General features: G+C 39.2%; 1 protein-coding gene across 9 annotated transcripts in view; it reads left to right on the plus strand.

Annotated features, from left to right (window-relative positions):
• The window catches only part of PDE4D (phosphodiesterase 4D), a 1,488,864-nt gene that overhangs the window by 1,073,303 nt on the left and 399,914 nt on the right, over positions 1–15,647 (plus strand). Inside the window, exon 1 of one of the 9 annotated variants that reach the window (XM_073905434.1) lies at positions 736–867. The exons of the other annotated variants lie outside the window; for them this stretch is intronic. Coding sequence (XP_073761535.1) covers positions 743–867 — 125 coding nt within the window. The 5' untranslated portion in view covers positions 736–742. Of the gene's footprint in view, positions 1–735; positions 868–15,647 lie in introns of those variants that run through there. 9 annotated transcript variants of the gene reach the window in all.

Consider the following 15,647-nt stretch of genomic DNA (forward strand, 5'->3'; position numbering starts at 1 on the left):
TTTTTCAATAGATCTTAATCCAGTGAGCCGATAAAGATTGTATTTCTTAGAGAATATTTCTAATGAGGAAAAAAATCACCACCAAAGTCAAAATGTTAGTGTATAAAGGCCTTAGCTTACAATTTTATGTTCCTGAGAGGCTGAGTTCAATTGTATTGTGAACAGTAATTTATGAATAAGAACCCACAATTTTTTGACCGAAACGTTGGAAAAGCACCCGTAATCATTTCCATTTCATTTTCTACATATCTATCATCAATTTAGCAAACAATTTTCCCCGTTTGAAAATATACCAAATAATTGATTATTTCCTCCTTATCAGTTGCATGCTTGGTGTATAGGTAAATAACTGATTTCCCAACCACTGTTACATTAGGTTGATGTTCTTTTAGACATTAGACACAAATGGATTATACCACGTTGCCTACTCCGAGATTTGGTTGGAGTGGAAATAGGGTTTTGTGGAGCTACAGAATTTCTACTTAATCTGCTCAGCCAATAATTGGTCGGAGCACGACTCTGGTTAGAAATAAGCAACAAGCTTCCTGCATCCATGAACAGAAAACAAGGTAGCGCATGTAGCCCCGGAGAAACACGCATTTACTTTTGAAGAAAAGCTGCACACAGCGACCAGTAAGCAGCATATGTCTGAAATCCTTTATCTGACATGTTCTTTCCAGCGTTCCCAGGAATGCTGGTCTGACTACTAAGATTTGTTTTTACTTCCTGTCTTTTGGATAAAATGAGTTTGCCAACCGGCTGTGAGTACCTAACGCTGGGGAAGGTAGCTAGATTCCGAAGCCCTTATGTGCATGGATCACCTTATGCAATCAACAAGCCAATTGATATTAAGCCACAGAGGAGACGGTAACTGCTTTCCTTTCTTCTAGCTGTTTGTCAGTGAAATTGTGTTTTGTTACCCTTACCCTTTGGTAGCTGCTTTGGAGGTCTGCTGAGGTGGGAGGGTCATGGTGAGAGATTACTTTTAAAATTCAGCCTACTGAACAGTTAGGAAAAAAATTAACCAAAGAGAAAAAGCTGGAAAATATTCTTAGCTGTTCAGCAAAAGCTGATCTGGTTTCAGGGTCTGTAGATTTTAAGATTTTGAAACACGGTTAGTGTTTATACTACCATCAGAATCATCCATAATGAATATTTGAAGGAGGACTTAGCCGAATAATGGGTGTATTTATTAATGGCTCTTATTACCCAATGCCCATTATCTCATGATCTACCCGTAACATTCCTCAAGGCCAGTTTGCAATAAATATGTTAAAATTCTACTAAAAGCATTAATTTTCATGTGGTCACTATGGAGGCAAGAACAGGGATAGATATTTTTCCTCTAAAGAAAATGTCATTTGTACATCAGTGTTCCAGGATTCTGCTAACTCCATACACCCCCATAGCACACACACATGCATGTACACACACACACACACACACTACACAGGCAGACTCAGGCTGTGTAATTAGGAATCTCAGAGTTGAGCTCAGTGTTTTCATTAGAAGGAAAGAGGGTGTACAATAAGTAAGCCCGTTCTGTCTCCCAGCATTTCTCTGCAGTGTCAGAACAGGGATGAGATGTTTGACTCATGGGTCCAAAAATCATTCCTCAGTTTTGGTTTTAAACAAAGTCATTTTATTTAGAATTTCACAGTGAACGTCAGAAGCATTTTATAAGGATGTTCCATTCTGTCTATGAAAATGCCGGTTCTCCCTAAGTTGATGAAGTCTTGGAAGAAAAATCTAAAATTCTAAAAGTAACATATTTTGCTTGAAGAGTATCATTATCATCTTACTCTTCTACTTTTCTTTTTCTAGTAACACACACACAGACTCACAGAGAAAGCATACATTTTGCCGGGTTTGACCTGGTTATAAACATGAAGTAACATTCAGACATTTGATTGATTTAAAAAAATTTCCAAACCTTCAGAAATGCCTTGGGGTTAGTTTTTCCAACAGAAGGAAAAAAAAAAAAAAAAGAGGCTGTGGGGGGGGGTGTTGGTGGTGATGATTTGATGGGATTAAACTTTTTAAATGTTTTTGAGGGGAAATATTTTATTCTTTTATCCAGGGTGTCAAGGTTTTTCTGTCTAGTTCTAGCACCATCTTTACTTATAACAGGCTAACAGCAACTAACGATTTCAAGATAACTTCCTGAGACACATGACCTGTCTCAGTTGCTGCCTTCTCCCTTCTGTAATCAGTGGTGTGATACAGCAAACCTTGTAAGTTGCCAAGTCCACATGTAGATGTTATATTCCTATTCATGTTACCTTATTTTTTTTTTCTGCTTAAAAGTCATCAACTTTCTATATAAGGGGAATCATATGTTGATGTAAACTGATGTAAATGTGCATAGAAGGTGGATTCACAGCATACTGTATTATAACTAGGCCATTTCAGACTCAACCCCAATCAGTTTTGACATTGAGCATCACACTGTATTTTGCAAGCAGGAATTCTTGCAAGGCATTTGGCAATAACCAGCCTTTTGTAGCATAGACCTTGAAATGTAAAAATGTCAGGTCCGACTTTTCTTTTAGCATAATACATTGCTCATATAGAGAGGGTAAATCAAATAGATGGCTTTCTGTGAAAAGATATGTAATCATTAAATCATTCTATCTAGAGCTTTTATCCCATGGAGGTATGACAACAAATGTGTAATGGAAACAATGGTTGGAGGGGTAGATGAATGAATGAAGATCCAAATCATAGAGAATGCCTTTTTTATTGTATAACTCATTTTTTTTAAGTTGTACATTTTAAAACCTTTATTTGAACTTCTTTCTAGTCTGCTAAGAAAATAGTACACCTGGAATGGTGATAGGTTATCATCCTAGATCCACTAAAATCTATCCCAAATTAACCAGTTAAGTTTTCAGGAATGCTTGCTAGGACTCATCCAAGATTTGTCTAAAACATGTTTAAGTTTATTGTCATGTAGTCACAGTTGTGCTAATTGGCCGAAAAGGGCATTGCTTTCTTAATTACTAAAAGGAAGGAAGGACAGAAGGAAAGAGAGAGAAAAAGAAAGAAATCTAAAGAAGAGGGACTATATGTTGATGTTGTAACCTATTTCAGTGAAGCATAAAATTGAGGTGATAAAAAGAAATTTGACTTTTTACTAAATTGGGAGGCTAAAGAAGGAACTCTAACCATAAATGCAAAATATAGCTCGATGTATTTATTTTTTTTAAGATTTTATTTATTTATCTGAGAGAGAGGGAGAGAGCACAAGCCGGGGGACGGGCATAGGGAGAGGGAGAAGCAGGCTTCCAGCCGGGCAGGGAGCCCGATGCAGGGCTCGATCTCAGGACCCTGGGATCATGACCTGAGCCAAAGGCAGACACCTAACCAACTGAGCCACCCAGGCACCCCAAAATATAGCTCAATTTAAATACAAATATATCCTTATTTATAATGCCTTATTGAAAGAACAGCATGTTTTCTTGGAACACGGGGAAATAATTTCCAAATTAAAAATTAGCTATATTAGAAGTGTGACCACATGGTCATTTAATAGTTCTTAATTTTTATTTCAAGCATCAATGAAGAGATTAACAAAGCAGTGAACACTGTTAAATGTTAATTAAGCTCAATGTTGCAGAGAATGGCCATCCTACCATCTGTGATCCTTATGATTTTCCATATTCTTTAGTTTAATTTTTTTCCTTTTAATTATTTGTAGATTCCACAGACTCTAGAGCTCTATTTTTACTCCTGAAAGAAATATAATTTCCTTTTAATTTTATAAAAACTTGATGTCTCAATTTAATACATAGAAATTGAGTAATCAGATTTAATCTGGCTTTTCCACTCCCTCCTCACTCAATTAGGCTGCAGGGTTTTTGATTGCGTAGATCATGTCCTGTTTGTTGTTATATTTTTAGTGCCCACCAAAGAACCCAGCACACATCAGAGGATAAATGCTTGTTTAATAAATAAATGATGAGAAAGTGTACGTTACCAATCTTGGCACAGGTATACATATCACTCCCCTGGGTGCTACCCTAAAGAGACTTTGGCAAGACTTTGCCTCTGCTATTCTTCCAAATCACTTATATTCTCCTTTCTTATTTACCTATAGAAGCTACGTGCAGCAGTGACTAGGAACTCAAGTGGTTGGGGATCACCGCTTTTGTTATTACCAGTTCAGCAAAGCAGAACCTGAAAGTCATTTCTGTATTCATAAGTATATATATAAAGCTCCATGTGGTAGAAAGGAGGAGGAAAAGTCAATGTGGGAGGGGACAGAGGGGAGCTCCTAGAGGGGGAAAAGCCTCGCAACTATAAGAAATGAGATATAAGCACGTAAATTCTTAAAGTAAGTTACCAAAATTATGAAAGGTAAGCCCTGGTTCTGTTTGTCCTGCTGTAATGTAAAACTCACAGAAATGTTAATCAAAATAGAAAACAAAACGAGGGGGAGTGAAGAGATGAGCCAGAGCTCACTAACCCCCCAGCCTTGTGGAAAGCTTCTGTGTTCTAGCGCACCGCCTTTCACAGACAAGTGCAGCGCTGGGTCTAGGCCAGCCCTCTGCCCAGATATTCAGGGCTTCTACCCGCGTCTGCTGCTCCTTCTTGTTCCCATCTGCTTCTCTCATTCATGCTCTGGCCTCCCTTTATCTAAATCCTGGAGGTGGGCTTGTTCTACCTATTCTCTCTGGGATTAGGAAAAAGCAGGCTACAAAAAGCCAGAAGACGGGAATAAAAATAACAAGTTTGAGTATAAGTTAATCAGCCCATTTCCTCTTTGGGGAAAAATTACAAAGTTGTGAACTTAGATGTCTGACCAATTGTCAAGCTTATTCATTGACTCAAATGCTGTATTATTGTGCTAGGACTGGTATAACAAAATACGACCGGCAGAGTGGCTTGAGCTCTTGGCTCTGGAGGCTGGGAGTTCAAGATCAATGTGTCAACCTGGTTGGTTTCTCCTGAGGCCTCTCTTCTTGGCCTGCAGATGGCCGCCTTCTTCCTGCGTCCTCATGTGGTCATTCCTCCGTGTGTGCGTTCCTGGTGTCTGTGTGTGTCCAAATTTACTCTTCTGATAAGAACACCAGTCAGACTGGATTAAAGCGCACCCTGATGGTCTCATTGATTACCTACTTAAAGACCCTGTCTCAGAAACAGTCCCGTTCTGAGGTACTGGGGATTAGGGATGCAGTGTAAGAATTTTGGGAGACCCAATTCAGCACATAGCAACTTGTATCCATAGAAATGATTTGCTAGTAATGACTATAGAGGAGCATAGGAATTGCGCTACGATTCCTCCAGAATCAGTGACCTTGTGTTCATAAAAATGTATCTCATCAGTAAATCTGAACCTGCAGGAGTGAGGCATTACAGAGTATAAAAAAAATATTTCCCACTTTTTGTACCAAAGAAAACAGTTACACATTATGAACAATCAATCTTCATCAAATAGAACCTCTTTCATTTGGAATCTATAATCATTCAAACCGAGCCTAGACCAGCATTTGCTTTTCTATATCTTTTATTTTTTAAAGATTGTATTTATTTATTTGAGAGAGAGAATGAGCAGAGGGAGAGAGAGAGAGAGAGAGAGAGAGAGAGAGAGAGAGAAGCAGACTCACTGCTGAGCAGGAAGCCTGACTCAGGGCTTGATCTCAGGACCTGGAGATCACGACCTGAGCCGAAGGCAGACACGTAACCGGCTGAGCCACCCAGGGTCCCCTATATTCTTTTATTTTAAATGGGTATTAAATTAATTATCACTGTAGCCAGTGGTTCTCAACTAGGGCAGTTTTACTCTCAGGGACATTTGGCAACATGTAGGGACATTTTTATTTTCATACGTTGGGGGCTGGCTAATGATATCAAGATAAGTAGAAGACAGGGATGTAGTTAAATAGCATACAGCACATAGGACAGCCTCTACAACAAAGCATTATTTGACCCCCAAATCTCATAGTGCTGAGATGGAGAAATCCTTATGTAAATGGGTTGGGGAGTACTTCGAAGCTCTCTGAAAGCCTGTATTTATATCCAGACTACTGATATTTTTTATGTATTCATAAAACACTTTCTCTTCTCTTTCTCGTAGTAACTAATAGATAATACTCTCTTAGCCTGGTTAAAAAAAGACACCCGCCACACTTTTAAAATGGTCTAAAATATTCTATGATTCAAACTGCCCAATCTTCTGATTTGTCTGAATTAGTGGCTTTATTGCATTGTCAGGGCCTATTATTCTTTCAGTAGAGGTACTACTGAGATTTCATTAGAGAAAGCAGAATAAATGATCTAATACATTCTTAGAGCTCCAGGCTAGGTGCTAAACATTGATCTGCTTTTCAAAGTGAAGTGAAAAATACTAGGTGAAATTACACAGAAGATAACGAATATTAAGTGATCATGCTGTTGGCATGGTATAATGATGCTCTGCTGGACCCTTGCCACCCATCCCCACAATGACAAGCCTGGGCACATTGACTGTGAATGTGTGAGACACATGTATGTTTTCCTCGTAACCAGCTCATCCTGATAGCAAAGAGCACGTTTCATAAAGGAAAAACTCTGAGGGAAAGGGAGTGCTTTCTTTGACGAAAGGTCCTTCTTTTCACTAAATAAAATTTTTAATTATCCTCGGGATGTCTTCTTTTTTATTTTATTTTATTTTATTTTATTATGTTAATCACCATACATTACATCATTAGTTTTTGATGTACTGTTCCATGATTCATTGTTTGCATGTAACACCCAGTGCTTCATTCAATACATGCCCTCTTTAATACCCATCACCAGGCTAACCCATCCCCTCACCCCCTCCCCTCTAGAACCCTCAGTTTGTTTCTCAGAGTCCATAGTCTCTCATGGTTCATCTCCCCTCCAATTTCCCTCCCTTCATTTTTCCCTTCCTGCAATCTTCTTTTTTTTTTTTTAACATATAATGTATTATTTGTTTCAGAGGTACAGGTCTATGATTCATCAGTCTTACACAATTCACAGTGCTTACCATAGCACATACCCTCCCCAATGTCCATCACCCAGCCAGCCCATCCCTCCCACCCCCCACCACTCCAGCAACCCTCAGTTTGTTTCCTGAGATTAAGAATTCCTCATATCAGTGAGGTCATATGATACATGTCTTTCTCTGATTGACTTATTTCACTCAGCATAATACCCTCCAGTTCTGTCCACGTCATTGCAAATGGCAAGATTTCATTCCTTTTGATGGCTTCATAATATTCCATTGTATATATATACCACATCTTCTTTATCCATTCATCTGTCAATGGACATCTTGACTCTTTCCACAGTTTGGCTATTGTGGACATTGCTGCTAAAAACATCGGGGTACACGTACCCCTTCGGATCCCTACATTTGTATCTTTGGGGTAAATACCCAGTAGTGCAATTGCTGGATCGTATGGTAGCTCTATTTTCAACTGTTTGAGGAACCTCCATACTGTTTTCCAGAGTGGTTGCACCAGCTTGCATTCCCACCAACAGTGTAGGAGGGTTCCCCTTTTTTCGCATCCTCGCCAACATCTGTCGTTTCCTGACTTGTTAATTTTAGCCATTCTGACTGGTGTGAGGTGGTATCTCATTGAGGTTTTGATTTGGATTTCCCTGATGCCGAGCGATGTTGAGCACTTTTTCATGTGACTGTTGACCATTTGGATGTCTTCTTTGGAAAAATGTCTGTTCATGTCTTCTGTCCATTTCTTGATTGGATCATTTGTTCTTTGGGTGTTGAGTTTGATAGGTTCTTTATAGATTTTGGATAGTAGCCCTTTATCTGATATGTAATTTGCAAATTCTTCTCCCATTCTGTCGGTTGTCTTTTGGTTTTGTTGACTGTTTCTTTGGCTGTGCAAAAGCTTTTCATCTTGATGAAGTCCCAATAGTTCATTTTTGCCCTTGCTTCCCTTGCCTTTGGCGATGTTTCTAGGAAGAAGTTGCTGTGGCTGAGGTCGAAGAGGTTGCTGCCTGTGTTCTCCTTTAGGATTTTGATGGACTCCTGTCTCACATTTAGGTCTTTCAACCATGTTGAGTCTATTTGTGTGTGTGGTGTAAGGAAATGGTCCAGTTTCATTCTTCGGCATGTGGCTGTCCAATTTTCCCAACACCATTTGTTGGAAGAGACTGTCTTTTTTCCATTGGACATTCTTTCCTGCTTGGTTGAAGATTAGTTGACCATAGAGTTGAGGGTCCATTTCTGGGCTCTCTATTCTGTTCCATTGATCTATGCATCTGTTTTTGTGCCAGTACCATACTGTCTTGATGATGACAGCTTTGTAATAGAGCTTGAAGTCCGGAATTGTGATGCCACCAGCTTTGCTTTTCTTTTTCAACATTCGTCTGGCTATTTGGGGTCTTTTCTGGTTCCATACAAATTTTAGGATTATTTGTTACATTTCTTTGAAAAAAGTTGATGGTATTTTGATAGGGATTTCATTGAATGTGTAGATTACTCTAGGTAGATTGACATCTTCACAATGTTTGTTCTTCCAATCCATGAACATGGAACATTTTTCCATTTCTTTGTGTCTTCCTCAATTTCTTTCATGAGTATTTTATAGTTTTCTGAATACAGATTCTTTGCCTCCTTGGTTAGATTTATTCCTAGGTATCTTATGGTTTTGGGTGCAGTTGTATACGGGATCGACTCCTTAATTTGTCTCTCTTCTGTCTTGTTGGTGTATAGGAATGCCACTGATTTCTGTGCATTGATTTTATATCCTGCCACTTTACTGAATTCCTGTATGAGTTCTAGCAGTTTTGGGGTGGAGTCTTTTGGGTTTTCCACATACAGTATCATATCATCTGCAAAGAGTGAGAGTTTGACTTCTTCTTTGCCAATTCGGGTGCCTTTGTTTTCTTTTTGTTGTCTAATTTGCTGTGGCTAGGACTTCTAGTAATATGTTAAATAGCAGTGGTGAGAGTGGACATCCCTGCCGTGTTCCTGACCTTAAGGGGAAAGCTCTCAGTTTTTCCCCATTGAGAATTGATATTCGTTGTGGGTTTTTCATAGATGGCTTCTATGATATTGAGGCATGTACCCTCTATCCCTATACTCTGAAGAGTTTTGATCAAGAAAGGATGCTGTACTTTGTCAAATGCTTTTTCTGCACCTGTTGAGAGGATCATATGGTTCTTGTTCTTTCTTTTATGAATGTATTGTATCACATTGATTGATTTGCAGATGTTGAACCAACTTTGCAGCCCAGGGATAAATCCCACTTGGTCGTGGTGAATAATCCTTTTAATGTACTGTTGGATCCTCTTGGCTAGTATTTTGGTGAGAATTTTTGCATCCATGTTCATGTAATTCTCCTTTTTGAAGGGGTCTTTGTCTCATCCCCAAATCAGGATGTCTTCTGACCCTCCTTACATCTAGGTAAAAATTGTTGACAGTAACAGTTCAAACTAGAACGTGTTTCCATCTTCCTCATTCTCTCCTGAGTTCCAGAATAGTAGATCCAAGTAGATCCAACTACCTATGATCCAAAGGTCCTCCAGAAAACTTAAGTTCAATATATTTGAAATTAAAATGACCCAGGGATCCTCACCATCTTCCATTTCCTCAGCGATCCATGGCGAGACCAAGAAGTCCTCCTCCACGCTTCCTCCCTTTGGCATTACTGCTCCACCACTAGCTGGTGGCTGGTGCCTACTTCCCTCTTCCCTTTGTTGTCGTCCCCACTATGCCACCCTAATCCAAACCCTGGTGCTCTTTTGCCTGAAAGACCACTAACTTCATATTTGGTGTCTTTATTCTACTGTCATCCTTGTTCTGACTCGTCATCCACAGATTAATTTTTCTCAAATTTCCTCACGATACCTCCACGCCCAATAGCAGTAGCTTTTCATTGCCTACAAAAAAAGTCTAAATTCCAAATGATGATGATCTATTCTCTTCTGATTTCTCTATCCTTGTAAATATCGCTCATCACCCACTATACTCTGCATTTTGGATGTAAGAAGTATTGACCATACCTCCGATTTTGCCTACAATTCCCCTCTCCCCACATTTTGTGAACTCCAACTGCTCCTGACATCTTTTTCATTAAGCCTTTTCCAATTCCCTGTTTCCAAATGGGAGTTTCTCCTTCAGCTTGCAGCTCTTCCTTTTCTTACACGTCTATCACAGCTTTCTCATAATGAACCTTAATCGTTTGTGTATTTCATATCTTTCCTGCTCCTTAAGAATGGTGTGAGGGAAACAGCTGTTTTAGGGAGAATAGTTTGGCTATGGCACGCAACATAAATTCAAATGGAAAAGGCTTAAGCCCTATCTTAGTAGAAGCGAGTGGTGTAAAATTTTGGCAGGGACAGTTTCATTACAATTACAAAATACATAAATATGTGATTACAATTGTGAGAACTGCTCAAAAGGAGGAAAGGGCCCACTAAGAGTATATGAATCAGTACCTAACATAGTCTGCACATTTGGAAAATATTCTTCCGGGGATGATGAGGTCTGAAGATGAGCAACATGTTCTGTGGGGAACTGTGAATCAAGCCCTGATGTGAATGTTAAAGAAACTAAAAAGATAAGGTGTCTGAAATATAATGAGACAGGGAGGAGAGTGGCAGAAACCAAGTGGAGAAGATAGGGAGGGAGATGGCTCTTTTTTAAAGGTGAATCTACTAAATAATTCATTTTGTTTCAGAGAGAAACGTTAAATAGTTTTCTAATTTATTCACTGGAAATGCAATCTAAGAATATATTATTAGTGTCTTATTTATGATTTAGGATTTAAAAACATTGAGATAAACAGTTGATAAAATCTTCCAACCGAAGTTTAAAAAAAAGGTCAATTTTCCAATCCATTGCCAACTGCAAGGGATAAATAAAAACAGTCATAAACATTAACCTTTGTCCTTCTGCATTCACCCATGACCTAACTGTACCTGTGCCAAAAGGAGTAGAATGGGACCATTAAGAATACTTAGTATGTTTACTGCCAGTGAAGTGCAGAAGACTATGTAATCACGGTGACCTTCATGTGTTAGTCATATTTCTACATCCAATTAGAGATGTTAAATTACAAAGCACTTTGAATTTTTTTCATTATTGTTGTTGTTGTTTTGTTGCTGTTAATTTTTAGTTCTCCATAGCTTCGGTCTTGCGCTGAACAAAATTATTTACACAAGTAAACTGGTGCAGAAAAAGGAAAGCTTCTATTATCACTGTTAATTTTACATTGGAAACTGTGATGAATGAAGTAGTGAATTCTGACAAAGCTTTTCAGGTTTAGGATAGAAACTGGTTATCAAACAGTTTATAGATGAGTATAGAATATCTGAAAGAAAAAAAAGCAAAAAAGAGGAGTGGTCAGTCAGTCTACCAAAAGCCTTTGAAACAAGAGTGATGACCTTGGCCTGGATCCATAATGCTATGTTTTCTATGGCCCTAAGAGGAAGGCTGCTCCAGCAAAGAAGATAGTTCTGCCAGTCGTGAGAAAGAGAGGTACCCTGGAGAGAAGTTTGATGAGAAGGAAGTTGCAGATGTCCAAGGGAAGGATAATCAGCTTCCCAGACAAGGTGGAATGTGCTCTGAATTTTGAAAGATGGTCAGGGCTCCATTCATGTGGTTCTTGGTGGCACATGGTGTTACTCACTCTTCAGGCCTTAACATCCCCAGGGAAATATCCCTAAATGCCCAGACAGTGTTAAAGGCATCTATTTATATACTCTTATTGCACCATTATCTTCTTTTTAGCTGTTCTCACAATTGTAATCACATATTTATATATTTTGTTGGCCTAACAGCCTCCTTCCACATTCAGTTATGGAACCATGGGAACAGGGTCTAACCCGGTGTTTTAATACACAGTGTGTCAAGTGCTTTGTACAGGGTCTGACATATAATAGACATTCAAGCAGTTCTTGTTAAATTCGTTTTTCCAACTAGGAATAAGAAAGTAATCAGAGACAGTTAAATAAATGTGTACCTTTTGGAAAACATATTAAATTCATTTCAGCAACTTCCAAACCTGCATCTCAAGCCCCGACCACTCTTCTCATTTAAAAGTGTGTGATACTCACTGCCTGAAATCAGGGTGGGTTTTTTTTGGCCAAAATTGAACTTATTGTCTTACTCTTAAAATCTGTTCCTTTCCTGGGTGTGCCTGGGTGGCTCAGTCATTTAAGCATCCGACTCTTGGTTTCCACTCAGACCACGATCTCAGGTTAGTGAGATCGAGCCCCGCATCGAGCCCTGCGCTCTGCACAGAGTCTGCTTGTCTGTCTGTCTGTCTGTCTCTCTCTCTCTGTTTCTCTCTCTCTCCCTCTCCAGCTCTCCCTCCTTCTCCCTCCCTCTACCCCTCCTCCCATGTTCTCTGTTTCTCTCTAAAATAAATAAATAAATCTTTAAAAAAAAATCTATTCCTTTTCTCCTGTTCCTTGGTTGGAAAACTTAATTGATTACTACCCACTTATCCAAACCAGAAACACAGGAGTCACCTTACTTGCCGGCCTTTATCTCAGCTCCCTCCATCATCAATGAATTCCCTTTATCTGCTATTAAATCCTTCTGTGAGTCACTTCCACTCTGTCTTAACTAATACTGCTTATGAATGTGATCTATGATTAGAGATTCTTAAGTGATCTTTACATCACTGGTTCTATAGACTCTACCCAGAAGGGCTGCTTGTGTGTTTGTTGGTTTATTTTCTTTATTACACTGACATTCACTTTTCTCCAATACCAGTAAATTACAACAAAACCCTTTGGGTGGTAGATATTCAGTTCCAAAATTTTATAATTGACCTCAAGTATAAAAATACAAATTCCACCTCTGTGGTATTTCTTTCTCAGCAATGGCTGAGTCAGAAAACAATGAATTTGCCTGATATGCATGAGGAAGACACTTAAATTTCCCCTAAGATTTCTTGAAATCTGAGCTTATGATTTTATGAGAATTCACAGTAAACCATCTCACAAACATGTAGCCCTCGGTTTATCATAATACATGAGAGATTACTGTAAGTATGTAGCATTTAGTCATTGCCTTTTAATCCAGGCAAAGTTGGAGAAAAAAAATATATATATATATATAAATACAGCTACAGAATCCTCAAAGTCTGTTGAACAGTCACAAATTATTCAACTTGCTCTTGTTCTGGGCATACAATTTTCCTAAATTTGTAATTTCCTTCTGGCCCCTGCCACTTTAATTCAAAATACGTACTTTTGTTTGTACTGTTATTTCTTTATTTTTTAAGATTTTTAAACATTTAGAGAGAGAGAGAGCAAGTGCGCCAGTGGGGAGAGGAGCAGAGGGGGAGGGAGAGGGAAAGAGAGAGAATCTCAAGCAGACTCTGCACTGAGCACGGAGCCTGACGCAGGGCTCAATCTCACAACCCTGAGAACATGACCTGAGCTGAAACCAAGAGTCGGATGCTTAACTGACTGAGCCACTCTGGTGCCCCTGTACTGTTATTTCTGAACAATACATACTGGTATCCGATGTAAGATGAGTTATATGATACTGGTGTTACCATGGTAATTCCTCTTGTATATACCAAAGTCAAGAACACCAGCAGTTTTCTCTTCTCTTAGAGTTCCTCTTTTTGTCCCTTCCCTTCTCTTCCCTTTCCTCCCTGCCCTTTTCTCTCTCTTTCTTTCTCTTTCTCTTTCACCCACTTCTCTCTCTCTCTCTCTTTGGAATCCAGAAAGAATAACACAGTCCCATTTTCCCTTTCTCTTGCTTGTGGTTGGAGTCATACTCTGCTACCAAGGGAGTTCTTAGTCATTTTGACTTGCAAGAGATTTTGCTTGCAAGAGAGTTGTTGTTGTTCGTAAAGTTTTCTTCCCTCTGGGGGAAAAATAATTTGAATCCTAAGGCTGAGAGAAGTCAGAAATTCAGTATGATGAGTCCTGTGGAAGCAGGACATTCCAGCCCTGGGGTTACCGTTGTCTCTGACTCCAGGATATCTTCAAAATCACCCAAAAATAGTAAGAAGGGGCGCCCAGGTGGCTCAGTCGGTTAGGCGTCTGCCTTCAGCTCGGGTCATGATCCCAGAGTCCCGGAATCGAGCCCCACATTGGGCTCCCTGCTCATCTGGGAGTCTGCTTCTTCCTCTGCCCCTCCCCTTGCTCCTTCTTTCTCTCTCACTGTCTCTCAAACAAATAAAATCTTAAAAAAAAAAAAAAAGTAAAATGAAAGTCAACCTTTGCATTACTGGCAGTTTTTAATGATAAATTGCTATTTTGACTCAGCCCACAATACTCTCCATGTCCGATCTAGATTCAAGTTAGTATAGGGATGATTGGGGTTAAGTTAGTCAAGGACTAATGAGATTTAGACAGACTCATTCATCTTTCCAGGCTATTGTGACTAAGGACATGCTATAAAAGAACAATTCAATAGAGTTACACTGTCTGAGCACTTAATAATGCAAATTTAAATATACATACTATGCAGAAGGGAAGAAATAAGTGAGAGAGAAATAGCAATGTAAATAGGGCAGTTCCACTTTCTTCATGTGCCACCACAATGGATGGATCTATGTCCACTAGTGTGGGATGGGATATGCTCTTTCCCCATCTCAGTTCCTGTAGGCCTGCCACAATATGAACAGCTTGCCTTATATTTGGGTTATTTAAGGGATTCTGCATGGTAGTATTAACTATACTAGATTTTTGCCGCAAAGGTTGATGTTAGAACTTAAACTAAGATATGACCCCACTGAAGTTTCTATTTCTGTATCATTGAAAGATGTATCTATGTTTATGAACGTCCTTATATTCAATTTGAGAAGGAACTCTGATGTTGATGGTAAATGTAATTAGCTTCTTTTGCAAAGTCAAAAGGATATTAAGATTACATGCACACCAGGAAAAAACCTGGTATATAGGAAAGCTTTACATGCATGAGCATCCCAGTTCACAATCCAGCTTAGCTACATTTTTCTATTCAACTTTCTGTAAATATTTATTTCATATCATGTACTTGGAACTATAGAGATACAAAGATGGATAACACAAAGAGCCTACCCTAATGGAGCTTAGAGTCTAAAGCCAGATGACAAATACCACACATAAATAAATGTTCCATAAGATTGACATGTCATCCATTCATGTACTCATTCACTGATGCATTCATTCATTCAGCAAATACTTGCTGAACAAGATACTGAGTTCAGAGCTCTCTGCTAGGATTACAAAACTGGGTAAGACAAATTCCCAGCCTTCAAAGAGATCACAGTCTAATTGCTCAAGCAAAACTTAAAGGAAAAATTAAATTATACTGCAGAGGGACTTTAAGAGTCCTCTGGGAGCACACAGGGCCAAACACCACCAACAGCTGGGCCGTTCAGGGAAGATCTTACAAATGAGGTGCTGAAAGAGAATGAAGAATTCTCCTGAAAGGGGGTACTTGAAAGGGAACACTCAGCAGAGAAGGAACTCCTATTATATAGCAGCACTCTGTAGTTTAGAAAGGAGATTTTCCTATATCATCTTGTTTGAAATCGTATCAACTGATGAGAAAACTGAGACCCTAAGGGCTTAAGGGTTTTGTTCATGGCATAGAGTTACTTAAATGCTAGAATCAGTACCTGAGCCCCAGTCATCTGCACTCTAGGTTCTATTAAGCACCGTAGGGAGAGTAGAAGTGAAATGCTCTGACGGCTCTGGAGGGGGAGCGTTTACTTCTA

The sequence above is a fragment of the Callorhinus ursinus genome, unplaced genomic scaffold, assembly GCF_003265705.2.
Source record: "Callorhinus ursinus isolate GAN/ISIS: 27379988/994484 unplaced genomic scaffold, GSC_fseal_2.0 scaffold23, whole genome shotgun sequence".
Classification (NCBI taxonomy): Eukaryota; Metazoa; Chordata; class Mammalia; order Carnivora; family Otariidae; genus Callorhinus; species Callorhinus ursinus.